We start from the raw sequence: 25776 nt of genomic DNA on the forward strand, positions 1-25776 counted from the left end.
TATCGTCAACACTGACTGGCAGCGGCTTTCCAGGGCTTCAGATTGGGAGTCTTTTCTTAGCCTTACCCGGCAATACTGGGAATTGAACCCTAAAGCCTTCTGCGTGCAAAGCAGGCCCTCTCTCCCTGACCCGCAGCCCCCAAGCAGGATGCTGGACCAAGAGGCCGTTTGGTGTGATCCAGCTGGGCTCTCCTTACGTGCGCGCATGTTAAAACACAGCGTGCGTGCCGAAAATAAATATGGATGTCAAAATGTTTTGTGCAGAAGTTACAACTTGTTGGACCTTTGGTCTGATTTCTCAACGTTCTTGTCTTCTTAATGACTGTATAAACTGCCCCCCCCCCAGCTCTTCAGGGCATACACATGTGGATGCTTAAAACACAAGAGGGGGGCGATCTTCACCATGGCCATTTCTGCTGCTTCCCCCCTTTTCCTTTTAACTTTGTCCCTCTCCCTTGTTTTCACCCTGGCGTTCCCTCCACATTTCAGCTCGTTTTCTTAATGTTTACTTTGGAGTTTGGCCGAGCACCGCAATATATGTGCCACAATGTGCTCTGCGGCCAGAGCTCTCGAGACGTTGCCGGCATGAGCTGTCTTAAATGTCAAAGAAAGGTTTAGGCTGTTCAGTATGTAACCAAAGCCAGAAAGCATTGCAATTTATTAAATTGGGATGGACGGCGGAGGGTGAGGGGAACTGAAGCTAAGAGCTGTTGGGGAGGGGGAATATCCTGCAGGTCTGCTGAGAGGCCATCGTGAGCGAGTGCAAAACAGCAAAAACCTTTTACATTTACAGAAATGGGGCTGTAACCAGCATAGTGCTAAGTTCAAGTCACTTAACGGTGTACTTGCTCCGCTGGTGAAATGCTTTGAGCCAGCGGGATGTTGTGCAAGAGAACGTATAAGCAGGTTGCCGGGCAGTTTGTTGCACAATAAATTGTGTATAATCTGTTGTGCAGTGAGCTTCTGCTAAGGCAACTGTTGTGTTTGATTCCTCTGTTACACAGCTGTAGAACTCACCCATCCGCTATCCCAAGAGCCCTTGCGCTAGCGGACACAGAACAATGGGGGCACGGCCATTTCTGGTCTTGAATTATAAATTTAATCAGTCAGATACGTTTACAAGTACAATCCTGGGCATATTCCGCTCTGGGCTCCTGCTGGGAGGAAGGGTGTGATATAAATCTAACCATCATCATCATCCCTGGAAAGAAGCCCCGCTGTATTTAGTGGAATTTGCTCCCATGTAAATATGCATAGGATCGGGGCCTAGTTGTATTTAAATGTACATGCAACTATTTAAATCTCTTTTTTTTCAGTGAAGGTTGACGTCCCTAAGTAATTGTCATTAGAACAACTTTGTACTCGTTATGTGCCTCCAAGTCGATTATGACTTATAGCGACCCTCTGAATCAGCGACCTCCAAGAGCATTTGTTGTTCAGATCTTGTAAGTTCAGCTCTGTGGCTTCCTTGATGGAATCAATCCATCTCTTGTTTGGCCTTCCTCTTTTTCTACTCCCTTCTGTTTTTCCCAGCATGATTATCTTTCCTAATGAATCATGTCTCCTCGTTATGTGTCCAAAGTATGATAAGCCCAGTTTCAGCATTTTTGCTTCTAGCGATAGTTCTGGTTTAATTTGTTCCAACAACCAATTATTTGTCTTTTTCGCGGTCCGTGGTATGCGCAAAGCTCTCCTCCAACACCTCGTTAGACAAAAAAAAAAAAAATGGAAAAGCTGGAGCAGCTTTATTTCTCCCCTGAGGCTGCTCATTTTCAGGAGCTGGCAGGATTAGGACCTGGAATTCTACAGCCGGGTGCAGAGCTGACTCAAGAGATAAGCTACCCGAGCTACAGGTTGGAACGTCTCCCTGGGCAGTTAAGGACCTCCCAGCTACTGGAGTGGCTCCTCCCGTCCAGCCTGACCAGTAGCTCTTCTCGACAGGAAGGGCTGCAAAAACATCCCGTTCGGGCTGGGAATTGGCCTGGGCGACCGTTGCCTTTCTTGGGTCTGGCTTGGTTTGACCCAGATCGCTTACGCCGCCTGCACACAGCTCAGCCCTGACAGCATTTCAACATCAATAGCAGCGTGCAAACCTCCCATCACTGATCTAGGAACAGAGGGCGCTGCATGTTATACCAAGTCAGACCATGGATCAGTTTAGCTCAGTGCTTGTCTTCACTGGCTGGAAGCGGCTCTCCAGGGTTTCAGACAAGAAGTCTCTCCCAGCCCTACCTGGAGGTGCCGGGGATTGAACCTGGGACCTTCTGCATGCAAAGCTAATAAGCTGCTTGTCGAGAGAGTCCCCCTGATAAGCTCCTAAGGAATTCCGGAGTTCCCCCAAACACAGTTTGAAAGCCACTCCACCAAGAACTGTGGTAAACATGACTTGAGCACGCTTTCGATCCTTGGTTTCCATTGTTGTTAGACCCAGAGCTGTGCACCTCCTCAAGGGCATCGGCACCAGTGAGGTGCCTGCAGCTTCTTCCAGAGCTGAAGCAGATAATACTAATAATGTGTTATTTTTATCCTGCTCATCTACTGATGATCACAGAGCAGCTAATTGCATCATTTTTTTTTTTGTATTGGGGGGAACAAAGCAGCCATCATGAAATGCAACACAAAGCAGCAAAAAAAAAAAAACCCACCCTACACAAAATATAAAATAGACGGCACACATTGGCAGGAATTTTATTATTTATTTATTTATTTATTTTTGTTTTTATTTATTTAATTACATTTCTAGACCGCCCTATAGCAGAAAGCTCTCAGGGCGGTGTACAACAAATAATAAGCTTCTGGAAGTTGCTTCTGGGACGATCTTGTACATCTTGCCAGAGAGATCACATTTTTCTCTGCTTGTGGAGCTTCTGGGTCTGAACCTGCCCCTGGATCCCTGGGTGACAGGTTATGTTACGCGACGTGACGTGACGTTATGTTATGTTTATTTATACCCCGCCTTTTGGCCAAACGGCCCTCAAGGTGGCTTACAGAAAAACATAAATATAAAAATAGATCAACAAGGCAATACATCAATAAAGCAATGCATTGTGCAAAAAATTAAATTAAAAAAAGTTTCTGATTTCTATCTAAAATACTGAAGCTGAATAATTTGTAGTGTAGCTGTACTTTTGCATGACAATAGGCTTAGGCAGGTGCGGGGGACAAACTCCAGGTGTGTTGGCATAATCTGTTGCATCAAAAACAACAACATCCTGATGCACCTTAACAAGGAATACTTTAATCATCGCTTGAGCTCTTGTGGGCTTAGGCTGCAATCCAGCGCGTCTGCTCAGCTCCATCGGGTTCAATGGGACTTACTCCCAAGTAAGTATGTATTGGATTGCAGCCTTAGAATCTGCTTTGTTGGATGTACGGTGGTCTAAGAAGTTGGCAGGGCACAGGGGTACAAATAATTTAAAGCAATGGATATTGTGCAGCCACAAGTCAAAGAAAAAATGCAAGAGATAGCATTCAATGTACTGATAGTTATTGCACTCATCCTGGTTCAGTTCAGAAGTGGACGCAGAAAATGTATCTCGGTGTATTCAGAGCCCACTGTGGACCCCATGATGGGAGTGTGATAGGGTCAGAGCATCTCAAAGAGGCCTCACTGGAGAACTCTCTCTCAGGCACCTGCTGGGACACTGCTGCAACAGGGTCCCAGGTGCCCTGGGAAATTAGCTTTTCCTAGGATACCTAGGTCCTTTTATATGGATGTCAGGGGCCCTGGGAACAGCACCTCCTAGCATCTTTGTCACCAAGGACATTGCCATAGCAGGCACCAGGAAGGAAGGCCTCCAACAAGATCTCCCTCTGCCATTTCTAGAAGGATAAGTGAGAAGGTGCGTAGGGGGAGTTATTCTTCGGCTTAGATTACAGTCCAAGCCAAAGACGCCACAGAACTGAAATGCTCGCCTCACTCTGAAGATGAGAATTATTTACTGTGAGAATTAATATGTCAACAAAGTTTGTATTCCAAACCTGGGAACTGCAGACTTCAGCAACACCCCATCCTGGTGTTTCACAAGAGGGCGGTATATAAATACTTTTACCAACAAACCAATAGGTATGTCCTGCTTCCATCCAGGATACGCAGATAAATTCAGGATTTTGTTAGAGTAAGAATAAATATTTCTGTCTGCAGCCAGAGAGAATTATACCAATCACACCAAGTTTACTAGTTGGATTGGAACAAATGGGATTGTAACGTGAAGTGCTGCACTTTCCACCTGAGTCCTGTGGACAGCTAGTGGGTCTTCTTTTCAGAGCCGCCATCCAGAAGCTGGATCTGATGTGAAATAAGGCTCGCTCAACTATTGAAATACAGTGGCTTCAGGGAACCTTACGAAACCTCTGCTCTAAAAGCTGCGCTGCTTGTTTGTGCTTTGTGGCCCAGTTGAAGGTGTTGAGGGTTGGATGTGCAGCACTCTGGGCTCTTAAAGCCTCTGTCTTGCCTCCAAGATCTTCCTCTTTCTTCCCTCTGCTGACTGTAAAATGATCCCACGCTGGGTAACCAGCATCCCAGTCCGCGTCTGTGTAGGAATTGCTTTTTAATACATTCTTAAACCTTTTTTTAAAAAAATGTTTTTTAATCTTTTTTTTAAGAAGATGTTTTGAAAGCTTTTTTAAAAAACATTTTTTAAAGATGTTTTGTTTTAATGTATTTTAAAGTCTGTTTTTATGATGTTTTAAAGTGTTTTTAGTGCTTTTGCTTGCCGCCCTGGGCTCCTGATGGGAAGAAGAGCACGATATGAATCAAATAATAAATAAATAAATAAATAAATAAAAGAAAATAACAATCTGAAGACTTTTGTCCTCCACAAGCTACCCTCTGGCGACTATTTTGCAATAACGTGGGGTTGAGTGTTTGTCTGTGTAGATATCTCCTATCTCTAATACGTGGCCTATATGCGAACACCTTTTTACATATTAGATGTAACAATGTAGGGCATCTAACTAGACCTATCCCCACTTTCAACAGGGTTAAGCAGGGATGTATTCTAGCTCCTCTCCTGTTTACCCTTTTTATTAATCTGCTAGTTGATAGTTTGCTGCCGATATGTTTGCATCCACCTAGACTATCTGAGGGGCCCCTGTCTATTCTTATGTATGCAGATGACATAGCCCTTTTATCGCAGTCATGCATTGGCTTAAGGCGCTTGCTGACCACACTTGCAAAATATTGTAGAACTGAATCTCTTATGATAAGACGAAAGTTTTGGTCTTTACTAATAAAAGACCAAAACATCGCTGACGGATAAACGAGTATCCAATTGACCAAGTTGGCTCCTTTAGATATTTGGGACTGACCTTTCATTCAACCGGAGCCTGGCGGCCCCAAGTAAAGGCTGCTATTGCCAATGCACAAAGAACTACGAAGGCGCTTCTTTCCTTCTATTTTAATAAAGAAGGTCAGTATCTTCCCGCAGCCATACAAGTTTTTGTGACAAGTGTCATTCCACAGCTGCTGTATGCTGATACAATGTGTGCGTGCGTGTGCGCGAATGTGTGTCACCCTCTCTCTTCCTGTGTCTTGTAGAAATGCTGCGCATGGATTCTCACTTATCCAGGTGGACAGCATGAAGGTCACCATGAAGGACGTTTTGCAAAAGGCTTTGAAACGGAGAAAAGGATCCCAGCGAGGCTCAGGTGGGCTCTCTCATTGCACTCATTCCGGAAGGGGAGTTTTGTCACTGGCAAAATCTTGACACCCACCCACTGCCCTTAGAAATGTAGCTTGCTGCTTCCACCGCGGAAAAGTGCTAGCTTGCTTTCCCCAATGCGTTCGCTCAGGTACTTTTGTATTTTAGCACCTCTCCCAGCAGTTTTCGCTGTACACAGGTTGGAAGATCTTTCCAAGTATTTAACCGTGGAGAGGCTAACTGGAAGGCCGGTGATGCCGCATATATCCATGGCAAAGCCCCAGTTCCTGACCCTGTGATTATTATGACCCATTTGTTGCAAATGGCCTTGTCAGAGGAAAAGCCGCAAGGTGACGTTCTCTGCCTGCCTGCAAGCTGGAAATGGGAGCAAGCCTTCACTTCTCACGGTTTACGTATACTTTTTAAAATTAGTCTCAGAAGAAGGTATGAATTGGAACTGTAAATCTACAGAAGTGTCTCTGCCCAATGCAGTAGTACTTAATAATGGAGAAATAGGTGCACTCCGGCACTCTCAAATGTGCTGTTGTCTTCCCAAATGGTGTGCACACCAAATCTCATGATAATTGTTTGTGAGCGTGTCGCATTAATATCAACAGCCTTGAAGGCAGGCCCAGGCGCTGTGTCTTTTTCCTGCTCACAGCTTTAAAGTAGGAGCACCCAGAGGCTCAGTTCTGACCTAACACTAAACCATGGTTTGGTGCTATGTGGACAAACCTGAGTGAGCTCGAGTGACACACCTGGCTGGCCCTTCCCTCTCCTCCCATGCGGCCTGATGGAGAACTTCTGCTAAGTTGACTTGCTGATTGATTGATTACATTTATATCCCACCTCTCCTCCAAGGAGCTCAAGGTGGTGCATGTGGCTCTCCTCTCTCTCCATTTTATCCTCACAACAACCCTGTAAGGTAGGTTAGTCTGAGAGGCTGTGACTGGCCCGAGGTCACCCAGCAAGCTTCATGGCAGATATATATTATTCCGCCCTTTCTCCCAGTAGGAGCCCTTTGATTTCAGAGACTCTCAGCTTAGTGTTATGTGCAAACCAGAGACCCTGGCTTACAGTAAACAATGGCTACTTGCTAACCCAACTGCAAGCCTTGTGTTACGAAACTGGCTTTTGTAGCTAACCATGGTTGTAAACTGGGATTTTTGGTTTGCACATAATGCACTAAACCAAGATTGTTTGAAAGTAAACTTAGCAGAAGCCCCTTCTCCAGGCCACACAGGAGAAGGGAGAAGAAAGAGCTCAACACTTTGTTAACGTAGCGTTAAACCACGGTTGAGCATTACATGTGAACCAGCCCAAAGAGTCTGTGTGTGTCAGAGGAGTGTAACGTGAGTTTAGACTGGTAGAGGCCCATGGTGGTAGCATGCCAGGGACCCCTCTCCGGTTGCATTCGCATTTAGAGAGGCATAAGTCTTTGTCCAAAGGCTTCTATACTTTGCTTCATGTTTCTTAAAGATGCAGACAGATGAAAGTAATTCCAAATTCATTGGTGTACGGTCACAAGGGCTGCTAGGAACCACCTCCTATTTCTGGCGTTTGTAAATTGAACAAGGAGCCATTAAAGGCAAGGTATATCTTGGGTTCTGCATGTTGCTCTCTTTCATTCTCTGCATCGATTTACCACCACTCAGAAGCAATGCGTTGGAGACTTAAAGCCACGTTCCTTTGCACACTTATTTGGAAGTCAGCGCTCCTGAACTCAGACAGACTGACTTTGTTGTAATTAGTATAGATCCTCCGTGGCGCAGAGTGGTAAGCGGCGGTAACGCAGCCAAAGCTCTGCTCACGGCCGGAGTTGGATTCCAACGGAAGGAGGAAGTCGAATCTCCGGTAAAAGGGGTCGAGGTCCACTCAGCCTTCCATCCATCCGTGGTCGGTAAAATGAGTACCCAGCATATGCTGGGGGGTAAAGAAAGGCCGGGGAAGGAACTGGCGATCCCACCCCATATATACGGTCTGCCTAGTAAACGTCGCCAGACGTCACCCTAAGAGTCGGAAAGGACTCGCACTACCTTTTAGTATAGTTGCTGTTACTATGGCTACAACGACTGCTATTTTTTATTAGTTGAAATTAGTGGGCCTAAAGCAGTCGTGCCTGCGCTATTCCAGTGGGTCTGCTCTTGCGTTGGACTAACATTGGATACAACCTGTTGCTGTTATCATCATTTACAAAGTTCCTAAATTTTCTACGCACTGTACGTATATTAAAATAATAAGACAGTCCCTCCCTGCAGGCTCACAGTCTAATAGGCACAGTGTAAAAGGAAAAAGGAATGTGAGGGGAAGAGGAAAGCAAAAGGGGCAGCTGCTTTTTTCTTCTGTCTGATGGGGAGGGCCAAGTTGCTCTTAGGAAGCTGCTTTACACTGACTCAGACCACTGGCCCATCTAGCTCAGTATTGTCTACACTGACTGGCAGCAGCTCTCCAGGATTTCAGGCAGGAAATCCCTCCCAGCCCTACCTGCGGATGCTGGGCCTTGAATCCAGGATCTTCTGCACGAAAGGCAGACGCTCTGCCACTGAGCTACCACCCCTTCCCTCCTGGTGTTCTTCCTGGGAGGCTGGGTGCAAGCTAGTGGTGGTTTGTTTTCTTTAAACCTTCCTTGTGAAATAAGCTGAGGGAGGGCCATAGCTCAGTGGCAGAGCGTCTGAGGTCCCAAGGTTCAGTCCCCGGCATCTCCAAGCAGGGCTAGGAGAGACCCCCGCCTCAAATCCCAGACAGTTGCTGCCAATCAGTACAGACAGTACTGAGCTAGCAGGAGAAAGGGTCTGATCCAGTATAAGGTAGCTTCCTTCCTAGATTTAAGGTGACTAGCTGTAGTTCAGTGGTAGAGCATCACAGAAGGTGCCTAGTTCAATCCCCAGTGGCACCTCCAGATGGGGTTGGAAGAAACTCCCTGCATGAAACCCTGGAGAGACGCTGCCAGTCAGTGTCGATAATACTGAGCCCGACAGACCAGCTCCAGCTCTGTAAAAGGCAGCTCCTTATTTTTCCTAACTTTGGAGCTTTAAAAGTCTCATTCTCTGTGTGACATGTTCTCAGATGCTCTTGACGTTTAAAAGTGTTGAAGCTCACTGTCTTGTGGATCAACTGGGCTGGTGCCTTTACAAGGCCTGTGTTTTTGCCGTCCATCATTCATAGGCATGCTCTTAAAGCCCCCAGACCAAGGGAATCTTTCTCAGCACCGGGAAATAATTATGGTGAGCAATGGCACAAGGCCTTGTCACGCCACAAAGAACTTTAATACAAACCTGTCTATAGACTAGGTAGGAGATAAGTATCTTGTCTTGGTTAAATGAATGAAACACCCCTTAGTCTTCCCCTGCCCCTCTCCTCCTTTTAGTTTTAACTGTGTTGTGGGGGGAAGATGAACATAATTCCCCACCCAGCATTCTGTTTAGAAAAAGTAGTTGAGGTCTTTCTCTTTCTCTCTCTCTCTCTCTCCTCTCTCTCTCTTCTCTCTCTCCTCTGTCTCTTCTCTCTCTCACACACACACATACATCTGCTTCTTCTTCAAACGAGTCTATAATCTGTCACGGATTTAATTAGCTATCTTCAGATGAAAGCTGAAGTTTTAATAAAAGTTGGAAGAGATAACACAGCGAAGGACACGGATGAGCTGTCTCAAGGCCATATTCCAGGGGAACGATAAGAGCCGTAAAAAATGGCAGTGGAGAGCAATTGAATGAAGCAATGAAAATCTGATTCTCGTAAAAAAAAAAAAAAAAGACCGGGGTGTGTGTGTGTGTGGACGGTGGTGCTAGGGAGCGGTTGTCGAGGAGAACCTCCTAGCGTCTGCAAGCAATTTGGCTCCTTGCCAGGCGTCATCGTTCACCCTCGGCTGCTGGCGGCTCGGTCCAGATGTGCCAGCCGCACGCTCTGGCTTTTGCCAGCTGACTGCGCCGTTTGATAACCGGCTCTCCGGATGCCCATCGCTGGCCGCAGAGATAGAATTAGATGATGATGATCTTCCCACAAGTTGAGAGAGGAAACAATGCATATAAATCTTGATTTCATCTCAGCGTGAGAAGTCTTTATCCATCATCACTCATAATGAACAAGTCGTTAGTCGCGATGAATGGTGTTCTGCTTTTTCCCCCTCCTCTCCCCACCCTGACAAGCCCCCTCGACACCTTCTCTTACACCAGCCACCCCTTTTGTTCGCTCATCTTCTTTTTCTTTTTCCCCCGTTTCCTGGAGGTCAAACTTTCTCTCCTCTCGCATGGGTGAGCGGGAGCAGCTCAAGTGTTTGCTTGGCCGGACTGTTAAGTTTGCCCTCTTACCTCACGCATTTGAAGCAGCGCAGTCTGCCATCTGATCCCGTAGACTTCACAGGAATGTCTCCCTCCCCCCCAAGGTCCGACAAAGAGGTTGTTTTTTTGATGTTTCTGAATGTTGGAATTAGATGCCATTCCTGAGCCTGAGAGTTCCAGTTCGCTGCCCCGGGGAACAAAGAGAGGCATTTGGGGTAAGAGCCCATAGCTCAGCTGCAGAGCACCTGCTTTGCATGCAGAGGGTCCCAGGTTCAATCTCCAACGGCATCTCCTATTCAGAAACATGAGGACTAGAGTCTTACTTTAATTTTAGACGAAGGACAGTAATTCAGTGGTAGAGCATCTGCTTTGCATGCAGAAAGTCCCAGGTTCAATCTCCAATGACATCTCCTATTCAGAAACATGAGGACTAGAGTCTTTAATTTTAGACGAAGGACAGTAATTCAGTGACAGAGCATCTGCTTTGCATGCAGAAAGTCCTAGGTTCAATCTCCAATGGTATTTCCTACTCAGAAACATGAGGACTACAGTCTTACTTTAATTTTAGACAAAGGACAGTAATTCAATGACAGAGCACCTGCTTTGCATGCAGAAGGGGGTCCTAGGTTCAATCCCCGATGTCTCCAGGTAGGGCTGGGAGACACCCCTATTTGAAATCTTGGAGAGCCGCTGCCAGTCAGTGTAGACAAAACTCAGCTAGATGGGCCAATGGCCTGACCCAGTGTAAGGCAGCTTTCTATATTCCTATGATATTTTGACAGTGGTCACAGTGGGTCTTTCATCCCTGAAGTGACCCTGGCTTCATAGCTTGCCTCCTCCTCCTCATCAGTAGTAGTATATTAATTGGCATCTAACCAATTGTCTCAAGGCAATAAGAACAGCAAAAAGCTGTTAAAAACATATATTTTAAACAAAACAACAGCAGCACACAGAGGGAAGAGACCCATTCATCCAGCTGGGAAAGACCGTCAGAATAAAAATGCCTTCAGTTGCTTCCCAAAAGTACAGATAGTGGGCGCCTGTTGTATCTCAACAGGGATGGCATATACATGCACTCACCCGGTGGGTCTTGGTGCTAGCCAGTAGCCTTTTTCAGTAGTCCCAGCTTTTCCACAGTTCAAAGCCTGCAAAATTGATTTTTCAAACCTTGCGCTGGACGGGGAGGGGGGAAAGGTTCATTTTGTATTGCAATGCAAGGATGCTGCTTTCCGAGAGCCTGCGCGCAAATTATAATGGGTTTATTTATTTATTTATTTATTATTTGATTTATATCCCGCCCTTCCTCCCAGCAGGAGCCCAGGGTTGCATACAATGTTAGTTCTGCTCAGAGCAGACCCGTTGAAATTAATGGGCATGCCTAACATGGGTTTATCCATTTCAGTGGGCCTTCTCTGAGTAGAGCCTAGATATAACCCTATCCCTGTCTTTATACAGGCCCACTTTGGAAGATTGTTCTGACAAACGAGCATCGGGGTTAAGCATTCCTCCCTTGCCTCTCCCCATCTCCTGCTGTGCACCAGCTTCAGCATGAAGCTACTGGTTAATATTATTTAATTTATTTTACACATTTAGCCAGGGGCCCCGTTGCGTCCAAACTGGGGAACTCTGGCTTCATGTCAATTAACAAACCAGGAAAATAAGCCAGGATTTCCTTAATACGAGCTAGGATGTTTCTGGAGAAGCCAGCACTCTACAGGACGGGAGGAACTATCAGCCCCAGCACTCGTCCTCGGCTTCGAGGTTTAGGAAGGGTGGAACCAGGCCACTGTCTCACAAGCCCTGCAAAGGTCACTTGTTTCCCTGGCCCACCTTCCCAGGCAGATGGTATGAATTTGAGCGTTGCAGCCCCAGACATTCGTAAACAATGCAACTGTCACCATCTGAACCTCTAGAGCAGCCTTTCCCAACAAGTGTGCCTCCAGATGTTGTTGGACCACAACTCCCATCTTCTTGACCATTGGCAATGCTGGCTGAGGCTGATGGGAGTTGTGGTCCAACAACATCTGGAGGCACACTGGTTGGGAAAGGCTGCTCTAGATTATCTGGATTAACTCCTCCTCCTCATCTCCTCCCCTGCCCATGTCAATGGCATATTTTGTAAATAACACTCTTCATCCAGATCCCCTTTTGATAAATGGTTATAGAAACTGTACCTTTACCAGAGCAGGGGTCACCAACCCATTGCCTGCAGGTGCCATGGCAGCCACAGAGGCCTTCATTGGCACCCCCAGCAGGTAACGCAGAGTCTGAGCTTTCCTTTTTTTAAAAAAGTAAGTCTCTAGCCCTCCTTGAAAGAAAGCCGTAGAGCAAAATGTGCAGGTATCCTTCTGAGCAATTTGTGTGAAATGAGCCAGCCTGGTTGCTCCTGCCTGTCAGTGTGATTAGCCAATGAATGAAGTCAGAGCTGTGACTTTATAAGTGGGTTCTTTAGATACCAAGCAGTAGGGATCCCTGGTCATCCTAAAGAGCTGCTGTCTTGCCCTCCCTTTTGGTACACTCTTCCTGCTTCTGCCTCCCCGCCCCCAGTTATTGGGATCTCCATAGTTTGCTGTTCCTTTTCCTCTAGCAATCCGGATGGATCTTTTCTGTGCTCAGAAGTAATTCTCTTTGTGTTTAATGGGGGTTACTTCCAGGAAAGGGGATACAGGATGGCAGCCTAAGCTTTCGTTCAGGGTTTGTGTTGGGGGGGGGGAAACAACAGGGCTCTTATGCCTTTTAACAGCTGTATGGCAGGCAGAAATTCAACCAGGTCAAGCCTTTTCTCGTATGGCAATACCATTATGGGAGAAGCTTCACCATGTCTGCTCTCTAATTTTGTGATATGCCACACCCCCATGGCAGCCATTTTGTGACTAGCACTCTGACAAAATTTGAAATGTGCAGAAAGATCAGTGACCCCTGCGTTAGACCTCCCAACTGATTCACTCATTCATAGACAGACTGATAGTTGGATGCATTATTAGCAGCAGGGCTCCCTGCGATTAGGCCCTGTCTGCACCATAAATTGACACTTAACAGTCAGGGCTTCCCCCCAAAGAATCCTGGGAAGTATAGTTTGTGAAGGGTGCTGAGAGGAGACCCCTGTTCTCCTCACAGAGCTACCATTCCCAGAGCGGTTTAACAATCAGTGCCTCTTCCCAGGGAACTCTCCCTCTCTAGGAGTGGCATACAGCCATCATGGCTAGCAACCCATTGATAACACTGTGAATTTTGCCAAAGCCCCCTCGTCGAAGCCATCCAAGCTAGTGGACGTCTCCGCACCTTACGGCTCTGAATCTCGTCAATTAATCATGTGCTGTGTGAAGACGTCCTCTCTCTTGTCTGTCCTGAATTCCCTGCCAGTCGGTTTCATTGGATGACCTTGAGTTCTAGTATTATGAAAAGGGGGGGGGGGAGAGAAAACAAAATCTTTCTCCACACCATGCATAATTTTATGCACTTAAGTCAAGGCCCTCCGTGGCGCAGAGTGGTAAGCGGCAGTAACGCAACTGAAGCTCTGCTCACGGCCGGAGTTCGATTCCAACGGAAGGAGGAAGTCGAATCTCCGGTAAAAGGGGTCGAGGTCCACTCAGCCTTCCATCCATCCGTGGTCGGTAAAATGAGTACCCAGCATACATTGGGGGGTAAAGAAAGGCCGGGGAAGGAACTGGCGATCCCACCCCATATATACGGTCTGCCTAGTAAACGTCGCAAGACGTCACCCTAAGAGTCAGAAACGACTCGCACTATAAGTGCGGGGACACCTTTACCTTTTTTTTTAAGTCATGTTCCCCCTTAAGACATTTCTTCTGTACAGATGGGCAAGGTGTAAATATTTTTAATTCATTACCAAATAGACTAGTCCCGCATCGCTGCTTTCCCATAGGAAACGTGCTGCAGTGCTCCCTCCACCCACCCACCAGTACGGTTGCCCTTTGCTAGTTCACCAATATCTGTTTTCTGTTGTAGGGTGGCCGGAACTCTACACCTGATTCCAGGTCCAGCCACATCGTCGTTTGCTTGTTTTGCCTCTTTTCTAGTTCAGTTAAAAAGCTGTCAGCGGGACTGAGAAAAATCCCCTCCCTTAAGTCTTGGAGAGCTGCTGCCAGTCAAGAGTCCAGAGTACTGGGGTTAGATGGATAGATGAACAAGCAGTCTAGCACAGTATAATGCAGATTCAGATGTTCCTCATCAGGTGCAAGCCGACTTCTGGCTTATGGTTTCTACTTTGGATTTTTTTGTGAAAATAATGACAGGCAGGGGTGGAACTTGATGTAAAATGGTGGTTCAGGGGGTGGAGTCAATTACTCATTGCACACCACGAGTCACGTACTGGGATGAGCTGTGTATATAGCAGTGAAATTACAGCTGACTTACTGCAAATCATAATGGCGTGATTTAGTGCTTTTTATTTGTTTATTTAAATATTTATAGACTGCACTTTTCGTAAACAATACACAAGATGGTATACAAGGTAGGACGTTGATAAAAGTAACAATCAAGGCATCAGTAACAGCTGATTGGGAAAGTGAAATTCGTAGTTCAGAGGGTTCTCTGAAAAACACCGTTTTTAAATAGATCCCTGAAAGTAGGCAAGGATGATACCTGCGAAACCTGTACTGGCAGGGAGTTGCACAGGGCAGGGCCTGTCACGCTAAAGGCTCACTCCCTAGTAAAGGCCGACTAAGCCTGGTGTGTGTGTGCGTGCGTGCGTGCTGCGTGCTAAACCACCAGAATTGTTTCCATGGTTAAATAATTTAACTATTAACTAATAATTAACTATTTGCTGATCCACTGCAAATCATCAAACGTGTCTAACAACGGATCCCGATTGAACAGGCTGACCACCCCTCTGTTCCTAGTCTCTTGATGGATACCCTGAAGAACTTCTACACGGCCGGGACACCTGGATCTTGCCAGCTCTACTTGTCTTTAAGTTTGATATATATTTGTGGGTGGCAGTTGCGACTTGTAAGCGTTAACATTTATTTCTCTCTCTTTCAAAGTCACTTTTGGGAATCACTGACCTTCCCAGCCTGTCTCCCCTCTCTCTCTTTTTTTTTAAAAAAACTTTTTGTATAAAAATGCCGTCATGGACCTTGTCACCGCCAACCTTTACCAACCTCCTCAAGCATGAGGTTAGCAGTGACAGGCAGAGTCTGTCGTGACAAATGAAACCTTGGGATTCTGCCCAAGCAGGTTCCTTTTTCAGAAATATGCAAGGGGGGTCTGCAGCAAGATGTTTCAGCATATCTTCCCTCCTGAAAGGAGGGCTCTTCTAGTCCTGGGTCCCAGCCGATCGTTCCCCCTCCCCTGAAAAAAGAACGTTGCAGCCCTTCTCCCCACCACCATGTCCTGTCTTTTCTCATTTATTTACTTAAATATTTCTAAAACTGCACTTTTCATCTAAAACATCACAAGGCGGTATACAGACTAAAAACACAATGAAACAATAAAAAGATCAAATGCATCAGTAAGAGCCGGGCAGATTTGAGAGGCCTGTCCAAATAATACAGGTGTTTGTTTTTTTTACAAGATGTCTACATAAGACAGTTTTTAGAAGACGTCTTTAAAAAATGAGGAGGGATGACTCCTTCCGAACTTCTGTTGGCAAGGAGTTCCGCAGGGTAGGGCCAGCCAAGCTTAAAAGCCCGGCCCCTTGTAAAGGACAGGTGAATCTCAGGGCCATGTGGGACAGCCAATAGTGCCCCGTCAGAAGACTTTGGCTACTGCGGCATAGCAGAAGGGATCAGGTGGCCCCCAAGGTGCTTTGGGTTGTTTTGGACATTGCGAATTAACACAAGAACCTCAAACCTGACCTCGTAGCAGCACAGTTTCCCCTGCTGTCACTGTAGACGCTCCATCGCTGTTGCACATTCTCAGACCTTATGGGGGGGGGAGGTGTCCTAGTGGTGTTTTTTTTTTTTTTAAGAAAATATTTTGCACTTCTGCAAGCTTTGGGGTTCCCTGGGGCATGCTGACACCTTCCTTTTGTTTCTCATTTGACCTGTTTAGGCTACAGTCCTTTTGCCACTCGCCATCTGAGTCCACTCTTAGAAGGAGCAGGCATGCTCTGTCCACTAGCGCAACAGCCCTTCCGCTAGCGGATGGCAAAGTTGAAAGGTTCAAAGGAGCCCAGCACAAACTGTGGTGCTAGCGGGAGCTTGTTGCGCAGCAGCCGATCATCCATGTGTGATCCGTCGCACATCCATCTTTGGTAACGCACTTGCGTGGCAAAGTTCCTTCAGCACAGCGAGCATACTGCTAAGTGGCTTTAACGTAGGGCTGCCTTGGGTGCAACCCATTACTGTCCAAGTTGCAAGGCTCAGCTGATCCTGATACACCCAAGGCATGGCCAGGGAACCGCAGGCTTAGTTTTACTTGTGGGCCTCTGAAAATGCCTGCATGACGGGTCTCCGGTTGGGTGAAGCCTTTTAGCAGAAGGGAAAGACAGAGAGAGAGAGAAAGCAAGGCCCCAAACACATTTATTACAAGGTACATTTGCTGAAAATGACTGCAGCTGAATAAGTCTTTGCTTTGCAATTTATGAGGTATATTATTGAGGGGGCGGGGAGGGGACCAGGGGAGTCAGTAAATGGGTGTACAAATGGATAATGACCTTTTTTCCATGGAAAATGCTATGAGTGTGATGGAAAATCATTGTAATTCTATTGGAATAGATCTTTCTAAAGTCCACCATTCATCAAAGTACCACTGCTGCCCCAATGTGTTTGAATGGGCAGAGAATTGAGAGTAAGTGGAGGCTAGTCTCAGACTTCCTTTATGAAGATGTGCCCTGAGTACCGAAGGTAGAGCGCACAAGGTTGGTAGGGACCTATAAAAGCACAAAACGATGCTCAAGCACTGCTCATGTACATGGGATCACAGAAGGGGTTTCATTCTCACCTAGAGCAACAGTGGGGCACCCTGTGACCCTCCAAGTGTTAAGAACATAAGGAAAGCCTGACTGCTGAATCTGGCCAGTGGCCCACCTAGTCCAGCATCCTGTTCCCACAGTGGCCAGCCAGGTGCCCCAATGGGAACCCCCCAAGCAGGACCTGAGTGCAACATCAATTCTCCCCTCCTGCGGTCCCAGCAACCAGTATTCAGAAGCATACCGCCTCTGGAAGTGGAGGCAGAGCATAGCCATTGTGGCCAGTAGCCATGATAGCCTTACCCTCCATGAATTTGTCTAATCCTTTTAAATCCATCCAAGTTGGTGGCCAACACTGCTTCCTGTGGGAGCGAATTCCATCGTTTAACTATGCGCTGGGTGACGAAGCACTTCATTTTGTCTGTCCTGAACCTTCAGCTTTGTTGGATGCCCACGAGGTCTAGAGTTGATGCGTGAGAGCATTCAACTCCCATCAGCTCCAGCCAGAATGGCCCAGTGATAAGGGATGATGGAGTCAAGCGACATGTCAAGGGCCGCAGGTTCCGTGCCCTAGACGTAACTTTCACCTTTTCTTGAATGGAATCCTTCATATAGCCATCCACATCAGACAACAACCCTGTGGCACAAGATGCTGCTGGCAGCTATATGACAAGCCTTAAAAGGCCACACGCTCTCTCTCACACACACACAATTTAAAATCTACAGTTCTGCTGTCCTCAAAACACCATCCTACGGAGAGGCCAATTTGGGGGCTTTTTTTGGTCATTGTGTCTGTGCCCTTGCACGTGAGATCTGTCTAGGCTCTCCTCCGTCATGCCTCATGAAGCAGTTTCAGCCTTGCTCCTTTTCTGTCACTGCTTTCGGAAGCTGCACCCTGCTTATAATGCTTTTCTCTGCTGTTTTATTTTTGGTGTATTATGTATTGAATTTATTATGTATTGAATTTAGATCCAGTGTGGCGCAGTGGTTAAGGTGTCGGACTATGACCTGGGAGACCAGGGTTCGAATCCCCGCATAGCCATGAAGCTTACTGGGTGACCGTGGGCCAGTCACTGCCTCTCAGCCTCACGAAAACCCTATTCATAGGGTCTCCGTAAGTCGGGATCGACTTGAAGGCAGTGCATTTACATGTTATGTATTGAATTTATATCCCACCCTTCTTCCCAAAGGAGCCCAGGGCGGCAAACACATCAACACAACATTTAAACAACAACACAACTAAAGCAATCTAAAAACAATTTCAGATACAGGCATTCTAAAAACAGTTACAGCTAAACATAAGAAGAAGAGCCTGCTGGATCAGGCCAGTGGCCCATCTAGTCCAGCATCCTGTACTCACAGTGGCCAACCAGGTGCTTTTAGAGTAAAAATACTCTAAAAACAGTTATAGATTAAAAAAAAAACATTCTTCCATCCAGCGATTTCCGGGTTGCTAGGATCAGTCTCCTTCAGCCATCAAATGCCTGGGTAAGCAGGAATGTTAAATTTCTCCTGAAAGGCAATAATGAGGGAGATAGACACACCTCACTGGGGAGGGCATTCCACAAAGGGGGAGCTGCCACCAGAAAGGTCCTGTCACATATCAACACCCATCAGCCAGCTGCTGGTGGCAGCACCACCAACAGAGCCTCACCTGCTGCTCATGGGGTCTGAGATGGTTTGTTTTTAATGGGTCTGCAGTCGCAAAATAAATTTCGATTGGTGGACAATAAAATTTCCGATTTCCCCACCACGACAACTGCCATCTTCAAAAGTACTAAACATAACACGTCAGGTAAAACAAAGATGGGTGGATCATCGTCATTTTCATTTTTGGAACGCTTGTTGGTGGAAAACAGTAAGGGGAGGTGACCTGGCAGACCCCTCTGGGCATGGTATGGGTCCCATTGCAGAGAAGGTCCAACCCTGTCCTCTAGGAGATTCCAGCTCTATAAACAAAGGGCTGTAAAGCGAGTTCAGCTGCCTGGAGATACTTGTTTCTGCATTCAGGGAACCTTTTTCATGTAGACCTGTCTTATGGAAGCTCTTTGTGTTGCAGAGGATTCTGAAGATGTGTTTCTAAGGTGCAGCATGCTGATTTCATGCAAAGCGCTGGCCGGGCCAGCTGGACTTCCTTTGCCTTGCATGAACTAAGGACCAAGCTACATATTACACTGGGAGTTCCATGTTGGACCCGTTAGAATAAACAACAGCCTGGTAGGGTAGGGAATATGCATGAGTGAAGGTGCCCCCCAAAATAACCAGGCCAACTTTAAGGCTTTAAAGGTGGTCACAAGCATGTTGAGGACACCTTTTTATTATATATATGAAAAGTCTCCTCCTTCAGTTGCTAGGACAGCAACAGTTCCAGAAAGGACAGCAGCGGGGGGTTAATGGTGCTACTGTATCATTTTCTTGTCAGGCACCCAAACAAGAAACTGGAGGAAGGTTCCCCCCCCCTGTGAATGTTAGCAAGTTTTTGGGGAGGAGGGGAGTGGAGCCAGTAACAAACAGTCATTGTCACCAAATAGGGATGATAAATCTGCAGAGGAAATTGTTGAAGCAGATGTTTAATTAGTTGAAGTCAAGCTGGATAAATCAGGAGAAGCCTATGCAGATCTGTTAGGGTGTTTTTTAAAGAACTAATATATATTTTTTTAAACAAACCCTCTTTTTGCTGTTGCTGCTATTTTTTCCCTCTCCGAGCTTGACTCACCGCCACCCCCTTAAAGTCATCTGCTCCCTCCCCCCCCCTCCCGCTTGCTGCGGGAGAACCGAATGCAATTGCTCTTGTCGTAATGGATTCCCCCGATGTGCATTCATAAAATAGGAAATGTAATGGATGTTTTCTTATGGTAATGAAAAATAACGAAGCGGCATACTTTATCATCTGTATAGTTAACCTATTGTGTGCTCAGCGGTGCGTCTGGCAAAATGAGAGCCGGGGAGGGAGAGGAGGAGGAAGCCCGTAGTTTTGTTCCAGAAGGCCCCAGATTCAGTCCCCGGCATCTCCAGGTAGGGCTGGGGTAGAACCCCCGTCTGAAATCCTGGAGAGCCGCTGCCAGCCAGTATAGGTAACACTGAGCTAGATGGAGCAGTGAGCTCACTGAATATAAGGCAGCTTCCTTCCTAAAAGGAAGGCCTTAGGCAGTGTCTGGAGAGCTGTGTCTACCAGGGCTGTGGAGTCAGTACGCCAAACCTTCGACTCCGATTCCTTCATAAATGGCAAATGTATATTAACTAGTAATAACAAATTTTCTGTAGTAAATTGGAAGCACAAGGCATTTCATCACCACCACGTGAATCATCAGGTAGATTGATAGAACATAAAATACATTTATTTGATTAAAATTTCTGAACAAGAAAACTTTCCTAAATTCCTATGAAAGTTTTTGTTTTGAAGCCGGAGTCGGTACATGTCTACCGACTCTGACTCCACCAAAAATTGCTTCCGACTCCACAACTCCAGCTCCAGAGCCCTGGTGTCTACAGCCCTCCTCCTACAAGGTGGATTTTGGCTGCAACTGGGAGGGTAACATTGCTTCTTTTTCATTCATTCTCAAATGGTTTATCAGAAAGAGCACAGGAGTTCGAAACTGGCACTCTTCCCCCCCTTTTTTAATAGTGACAGTCTTGCCCTCGGTCCTGGCAGGCAGGGAGTGCCATTCGTTCAAACGTTGCCAGCCCTCTGGTGCTGCTGTCTGAGGCTTGTTGTTGTTGTTGTTATGTGCCTTCAAGTAGACTATGACTTATGGTGACCCTCTGAATCAGCAACCTCCAAGAGCATCTGTCATGAACCACCCTGTTCAGATCTTGTAAGTTCAGGTCTGTGGCTTCCTTAATGGAATCAATCCATCTCATGTTTGGCCTTCCTCTTTTTCTACTCCCTTCTGTTTTTCCAAGCATTATTATCTTTTCTAATGAATCAGGTCTTCTCATGATGTGTCCAAAGAATGATAACCTCAGTTTCATCATTTTAGCTTCTAGTGATAGTTCTCGTTTAATTTGAATTATTTGTCTTTTTCGCAGTCCATGGTATGCACAAAGCTCTCCTCCAACACCACCTTTCAAATGAGATGATTTTTTTCTTAACTGCTTTTTTCACTGTCCAACTCCTCTGTAACATTTCGGAGCTGCGTCGCTGGATCGTAGGAGCGAGTGGGTGGGTGGGGGGGATGCCTGTGGCACGCACACCTTTTAAAACCTGACATTGCCAAAAGGGTGTTCAATTTAAGTAAAAGTGATGGCCGCTGTTCCAAGATGAAATGGAACGTCCCCTCCTATTAAAATAAAAATACCAAGCTGGCCGCGGAGACGCAGCCTGGAGGCTTCTTCCTGCTTTCCATTAAACAAATAAGGCCGTATCAATCTTTTTAAAAGTTTTGGACCAGATCCTACGCTTGTAAAATGGTAACCTTTGACGTTAATGGTGTTGAGAACTTTGGATGGAGTAATTTTCCTTTGGTAACAGTTGAGACAATAATGTTTCCTCTCCTGCCCTCCATGTCTGCGCCTAAGTTGACCCACTTCTTAAAAAAAAAATCCCCCTGATACGATACGTTTTTGTCTCAAAGCTACATGGGTTCCCTTTGTTAATGTATCTTGATCCATTGTTTTGCCTTCTGTATTCGTATGACTATTCTTACGTATTAATTCACCAATCATCTTTTGCATGCATCTCGAGGCAATTTACAAGCATGCCATAATAGTTTCAAGAGCAGCACAACACACACACACACATTAAAGATAGGTTTAAAAACAGAACAGAATAAACACCTAAGGCAGAGACCTTTTCAGCCAGCCAGAAATGCTTGTCAATTTTAACTTTATATCCTGTTGGGGGGGAAATATAGTGAGATTTAAAAAAAAAATTTTTAAAAACAATCACAATTAGGTGAACGAAAACAGGCTGTTGATACTATTGTTGTTTGCAGGTGGTGGGGAGATTTTGCTGAACTTTCTCTGGGGGGTGTTAGAATTCTGCAACAGTTGGGGAGTGGGAAGAGGAGTTTCTCAAATTCTTTTCTGGAAAAATTTGGCAGAGCTGATACTGAAACTTACTGGACAGCTGCCCTCATGCTCGCTCCGATCACCACCTCCACCCCTTCGGGCACCCCCATTCCCCTTGCCAACTTGCTTGCTTCACCTGTTCCTCCACCACTGTGCTGCCCCGGACAAACATTGCCGCTGTGCAGCACACCGGTCTCCTACCCACCCAGACTGCTGCTACCACCTAAGCCACACACTGGCCTCCCACCACACACCCCCAGGCTGCTTGCCAAGGCTGGCAGTGCAAGCGACAGGCAGCTGGGGGGGAAGCATTCATGCTGCAGTTTGTAGCACCACCTGTCGGTGGCAGTGCAAACTGCACAGTGTGATGCTTCCAATTTTATTATATGTGTAGATGCTAGATTAAGGAAGCAGTGGGGCGAGGGAGGGGGCTGAAAGGAGTGGAGGCCACACCCAGTGCTTCCTTAAACCATATTAAAATTAGCGTTTGGGCTATGTTCAGGGTACTGGTTCTCCTTGGGACCAGGATACCTAAAAGATGTCTCACCTCATATATACCCAGCTGATCGCTGCTGTCTGCAGGAGAGGGCCTCTTGCAGACACCATCTCATCAGGAGGTCCATTCTATATGATGTAGGAATCAAGCCTTGAGCATGGTGGCACCTATCCTTTTGGAACTCCCTCCCGCTAAATATCAAACAGGTGTCGTCTCTATTGTCTTTTTGGCGCCTGTTTAAAGACCTTCCTTTTTCAATAAAGCCTTCAAAGTGGAGATTTTTATCCCAGCCGGTATCCGTATTGGATTTGAAATTGCTTTTATATACGTAATTGTTTTAACTGTGTTTATATAAGCAATCTGTTTTTTTTTGGATTGTAAAATCACTTGAAGATGGTTTGTAGAAAGATAAATAACAACAACAATAATAATATGGACCCACAGCTCCCCCCAAAAGTTTCCACCCAGTGTGCAGGGGGCACAAGGGGGGGAAGGCAAAAGCCCCCTCAGGTGTGGAGCTCCCCCACCCCAAATATACACATTTGCCATCCCTACTTTCGGGGACACAAATCGAAGCATAGGAAACCACCTTGTATGGAGACAGACCATTGATCCATCTAGCTCAGTATTGTTTAGCTCTCTAGGTTTTGCACACAGGGAACATTCCCAGTCCTGCCTGCAGACGCCATTGGGGATCGAAACTGGGGAACTTCTGCATGTGAAGCAGGTGCCCTTCCCCATATTATCAAATTTATGTTACAAAAATTGTAAAAGGAATTGTGAACAAAAGTCTACTCAGTCAGCTAAAATATACCCAGAAGATTTTTTTTCTAAAAAAACCCCCTACCTAACAGAAAACCAGCAGTAGAAATAACACCAGCTTAACCCACGTGTCTTCCAGAAAAAACAATTTTTAGCCTGGCACCTGAAGCCACAGAGTGGCTGAACCTAGAAGGTTTCCTTGGGAAGGCATTCCGCAGTCTGCCCGGACCTTACGATCAAACTTGGACTTCCTCCATCTAGATCTATTAGATTGGTGAGAACTATGATAGGGCCTTTTTAGTGGTGGCCCGAATCTTTGGAACTCTTTCCCAAGGGATAAACATATGCTCCCCACCCACCCCTTTGATTATCTTTTAACTGGGCTTTGACAGAATTTTTATTTCAATCCGCTTTTAATTGTAAAGCACTTTGCTGGTTTTTATTGTTTTACTGATGCTTTTGGTTTAATTTTGTTTTTCTTTTATTAAAAATGCTTCACTGGATTTTATTCCTAACCACTGCTTCATTTCTTTGTAATTATACTTAGATTGCTTTTGTGAAATTGTTGCCTGATGATTGTTTTTGTTTCAAATGATATTTGCATTCCTTAAGTTACTGTAAATGGCTTTGTGGAGGCTTCTCTTAAAAAGTGGAATGTAAACATGCAAGACAATCTGTCAGCCAGTCAGTCATTCAATAAGCATTGCTGCCATTGGAGGTACCCACCAAACATCCGGTTTTATTTCTTCAATATAATTTTTATTGGCAGCTGTGTGTGTATTTTTAATTTATTTTATTACCTATTATTACGCTTGTATCTCACCTTTTTTCTTATAAGGAGCTCATGGTGGTGCACAAGGACCCTCCTCCATATTATTCTCACAACAACCCTGCAAGGTAGTTTAGGCTGAGAGACAGTGACTGGCCCAAGGTCCCTCCTAGCATGGTTGTTTTTAATTAGTGCTGTACTTTTTCTTAACAGCTGTAACCAGACAATTTGTTTTGGTTTGCTGCTTTTCCGTTCTTTTGAAACAGAAACTGAGCTATCAATACTTGAGAGACTGACTTTTATATGCAGTAGGTGACTGTGTTGTGCAGGAGAGTTTTCCCTTCAAGTTTCGGGAATATCAGAAGCATGCTGCACAGGAAATCGGAACAGGGCCTTTGGTGTGGCTGCCCCTGTTCTCTGGAGCAGCATTGCTGTTGAGATACAACTTTCTGGAAAGAATGTAAAACACATGTGTTTCAGCAAGCTTTTCCAGTTGCACCCTACCTTGAGCTCCTTAGAGAAAAGGTGCCTTCTTATTATTCTGATTATCCTCCATATATATAATGGTTCTGTGTGTGTGTCCCCTGCCCTCCAGACAGAGGTCTCTTTCCTGGAGTCCTCCCCCTCCACCAAAATCCCAAAGCCACTTCCACAAACATTGAACCCGTCAAAAGCAAGACAGCCCTTGAGATTTTCTTTCTTAGCCGTGTCCTGTAAAACTGGAGGAGGCTCTCCTCTGGATTGTGCTACCTGGCTATAAACCAAAGTCTTCCGTGCGAGGATCATGCGCTGGCCAGTCCTTCCTAGAGGACAGCTGTTCCCAGCTGCAAACGCATTCCCCAAACCAGGAATAACACTCAGTCCTTTTAAGACCAAAACGCTCCTCACGCCTCGTTGTTGTAAACACTCTTTCCCAGCCAGCATATCAGAGGCGTGACCCGTATTTTCCAAAGAGTCCGCTTGGAGCATGGAGTGTGGAGGAAGGCACGTACCTGCCATAGGAAAAGGGAAGCAGCCGGGTTTTGACAGTGCAGCACCCTCCCCTCCCAGCGGCTGTCAGGAACGGCTTGGTCTGTTCTTGAAATCTGATCAAAAGTCATTTATCCCATGCGGAGCGCATGCGCCCTTTCTCCAGGCCAATCGGTGCGTGATGTTGGGGAGGTGGCATGAGCGGGCTTGCCAGCTTGGTCTGTTCCAAACTTTAAAGTTACATCTTTCTCTGGGCTTCATCCTGAGCACATGTGCTGCACGCCGCTGAAGGCTTCACTGCGAAATAGCATTGATTTTGCCAGAGAGCCTGCCCAACCATGAAGCGACTGGTTTGGGCAGCAAATTAGACTGGTCCACTATTTGGCGATGGAGGCTGGTCCGTCTGGGCAGATGGGGCACTGCCCCACCAACCTCAAGCCAGCCTCCCTCCCCACCCCGCCTGCCTGCCTTCTTATTTGCAGCCAGTCCAGGAGGTGACTTTGCCGGTCGGTTTCCTGCCAGCATTGCCCCTTGTAGAACTCAGCAGAGCTGAAGATGGGGGCGCAACTAGAATCGCTTGGCTTGCCTGTCATTGTCTCAGGCACCAGCTATTGTTTGAGCTCCTTTCCTTCCGCCCCACCAGTCCCAATGGGCATCAGCCCCCCTCCCTGTGCCCCCCCACGTCTTGGAGAACAGGACCCACTACCATCCCCTGAGGCCCAGCACCCTCAGGCAGCTTGAAGAGGCCCAGCCCCTTGGCAGCGCCCACCTCTGAAGCCTGAAGCATGCCCTGCGCCTCCTTAGTCCAATGGGCGTGCCGCCATTTTAACCTCCTACAATGCTCTGACACAGCATCACTCCGTGGGAAATGAGCATGGTGGCTTGGGAAAGGGCCGTAGCTCAGTGGCAGAGTGTGCACGTCGCATGCAGAAGGCTCCAGGTTCAATCCCCAGCACCTCCAGGTTGGCTTGGTCTGT

At 46.4% G+C, this 25776-nt stretch overlaps 1 protein-coding gene across 4 annotated transcripts in view; it reads left to right on the forward strand.

Moving 5' to 3' along the window:
* MAPKAP1 (MAPK associated protein 1) overlaps nucleotides 1-25776 on the forward strand; it is a 198172-nt gene that overhangs the window by 102283 nt on the left and 70113 nt on the right. For 3 of the 4 annotated variants that reach the window (XM_061604014.1, XM_061604012.1, XM_061604013.1), the window contains exon 7: nucleotides 5540-5649. In XM_061604014.1, coding sequence (XP_061459998.1) covers nucleotides 5540-5649 — 110 coding nt within the window. Of the gene's footprint in view, nucleotides 1-5539; nucleotides 5650-13888; nucleotides 14309-25776 lie in introns of those variants that run through there. The other variant, XM_061604015.1, reaches the window with a different exon arrangement.

Source organism: Rhineura floridana, chromosome 20 (assembly GCF_030035675.1).
Source record: "Rhineura floridana isolate rRhiFlo1 chromosome 20, rRhiFlo1.hap2, whole genome shotgun sequence".
Lineage (NCBI taxonomy): Eukaryota > Metazoa > Chordata > Lepidosauria > Squamata > Rhineuridae > Rhineura > Rhineura floridana.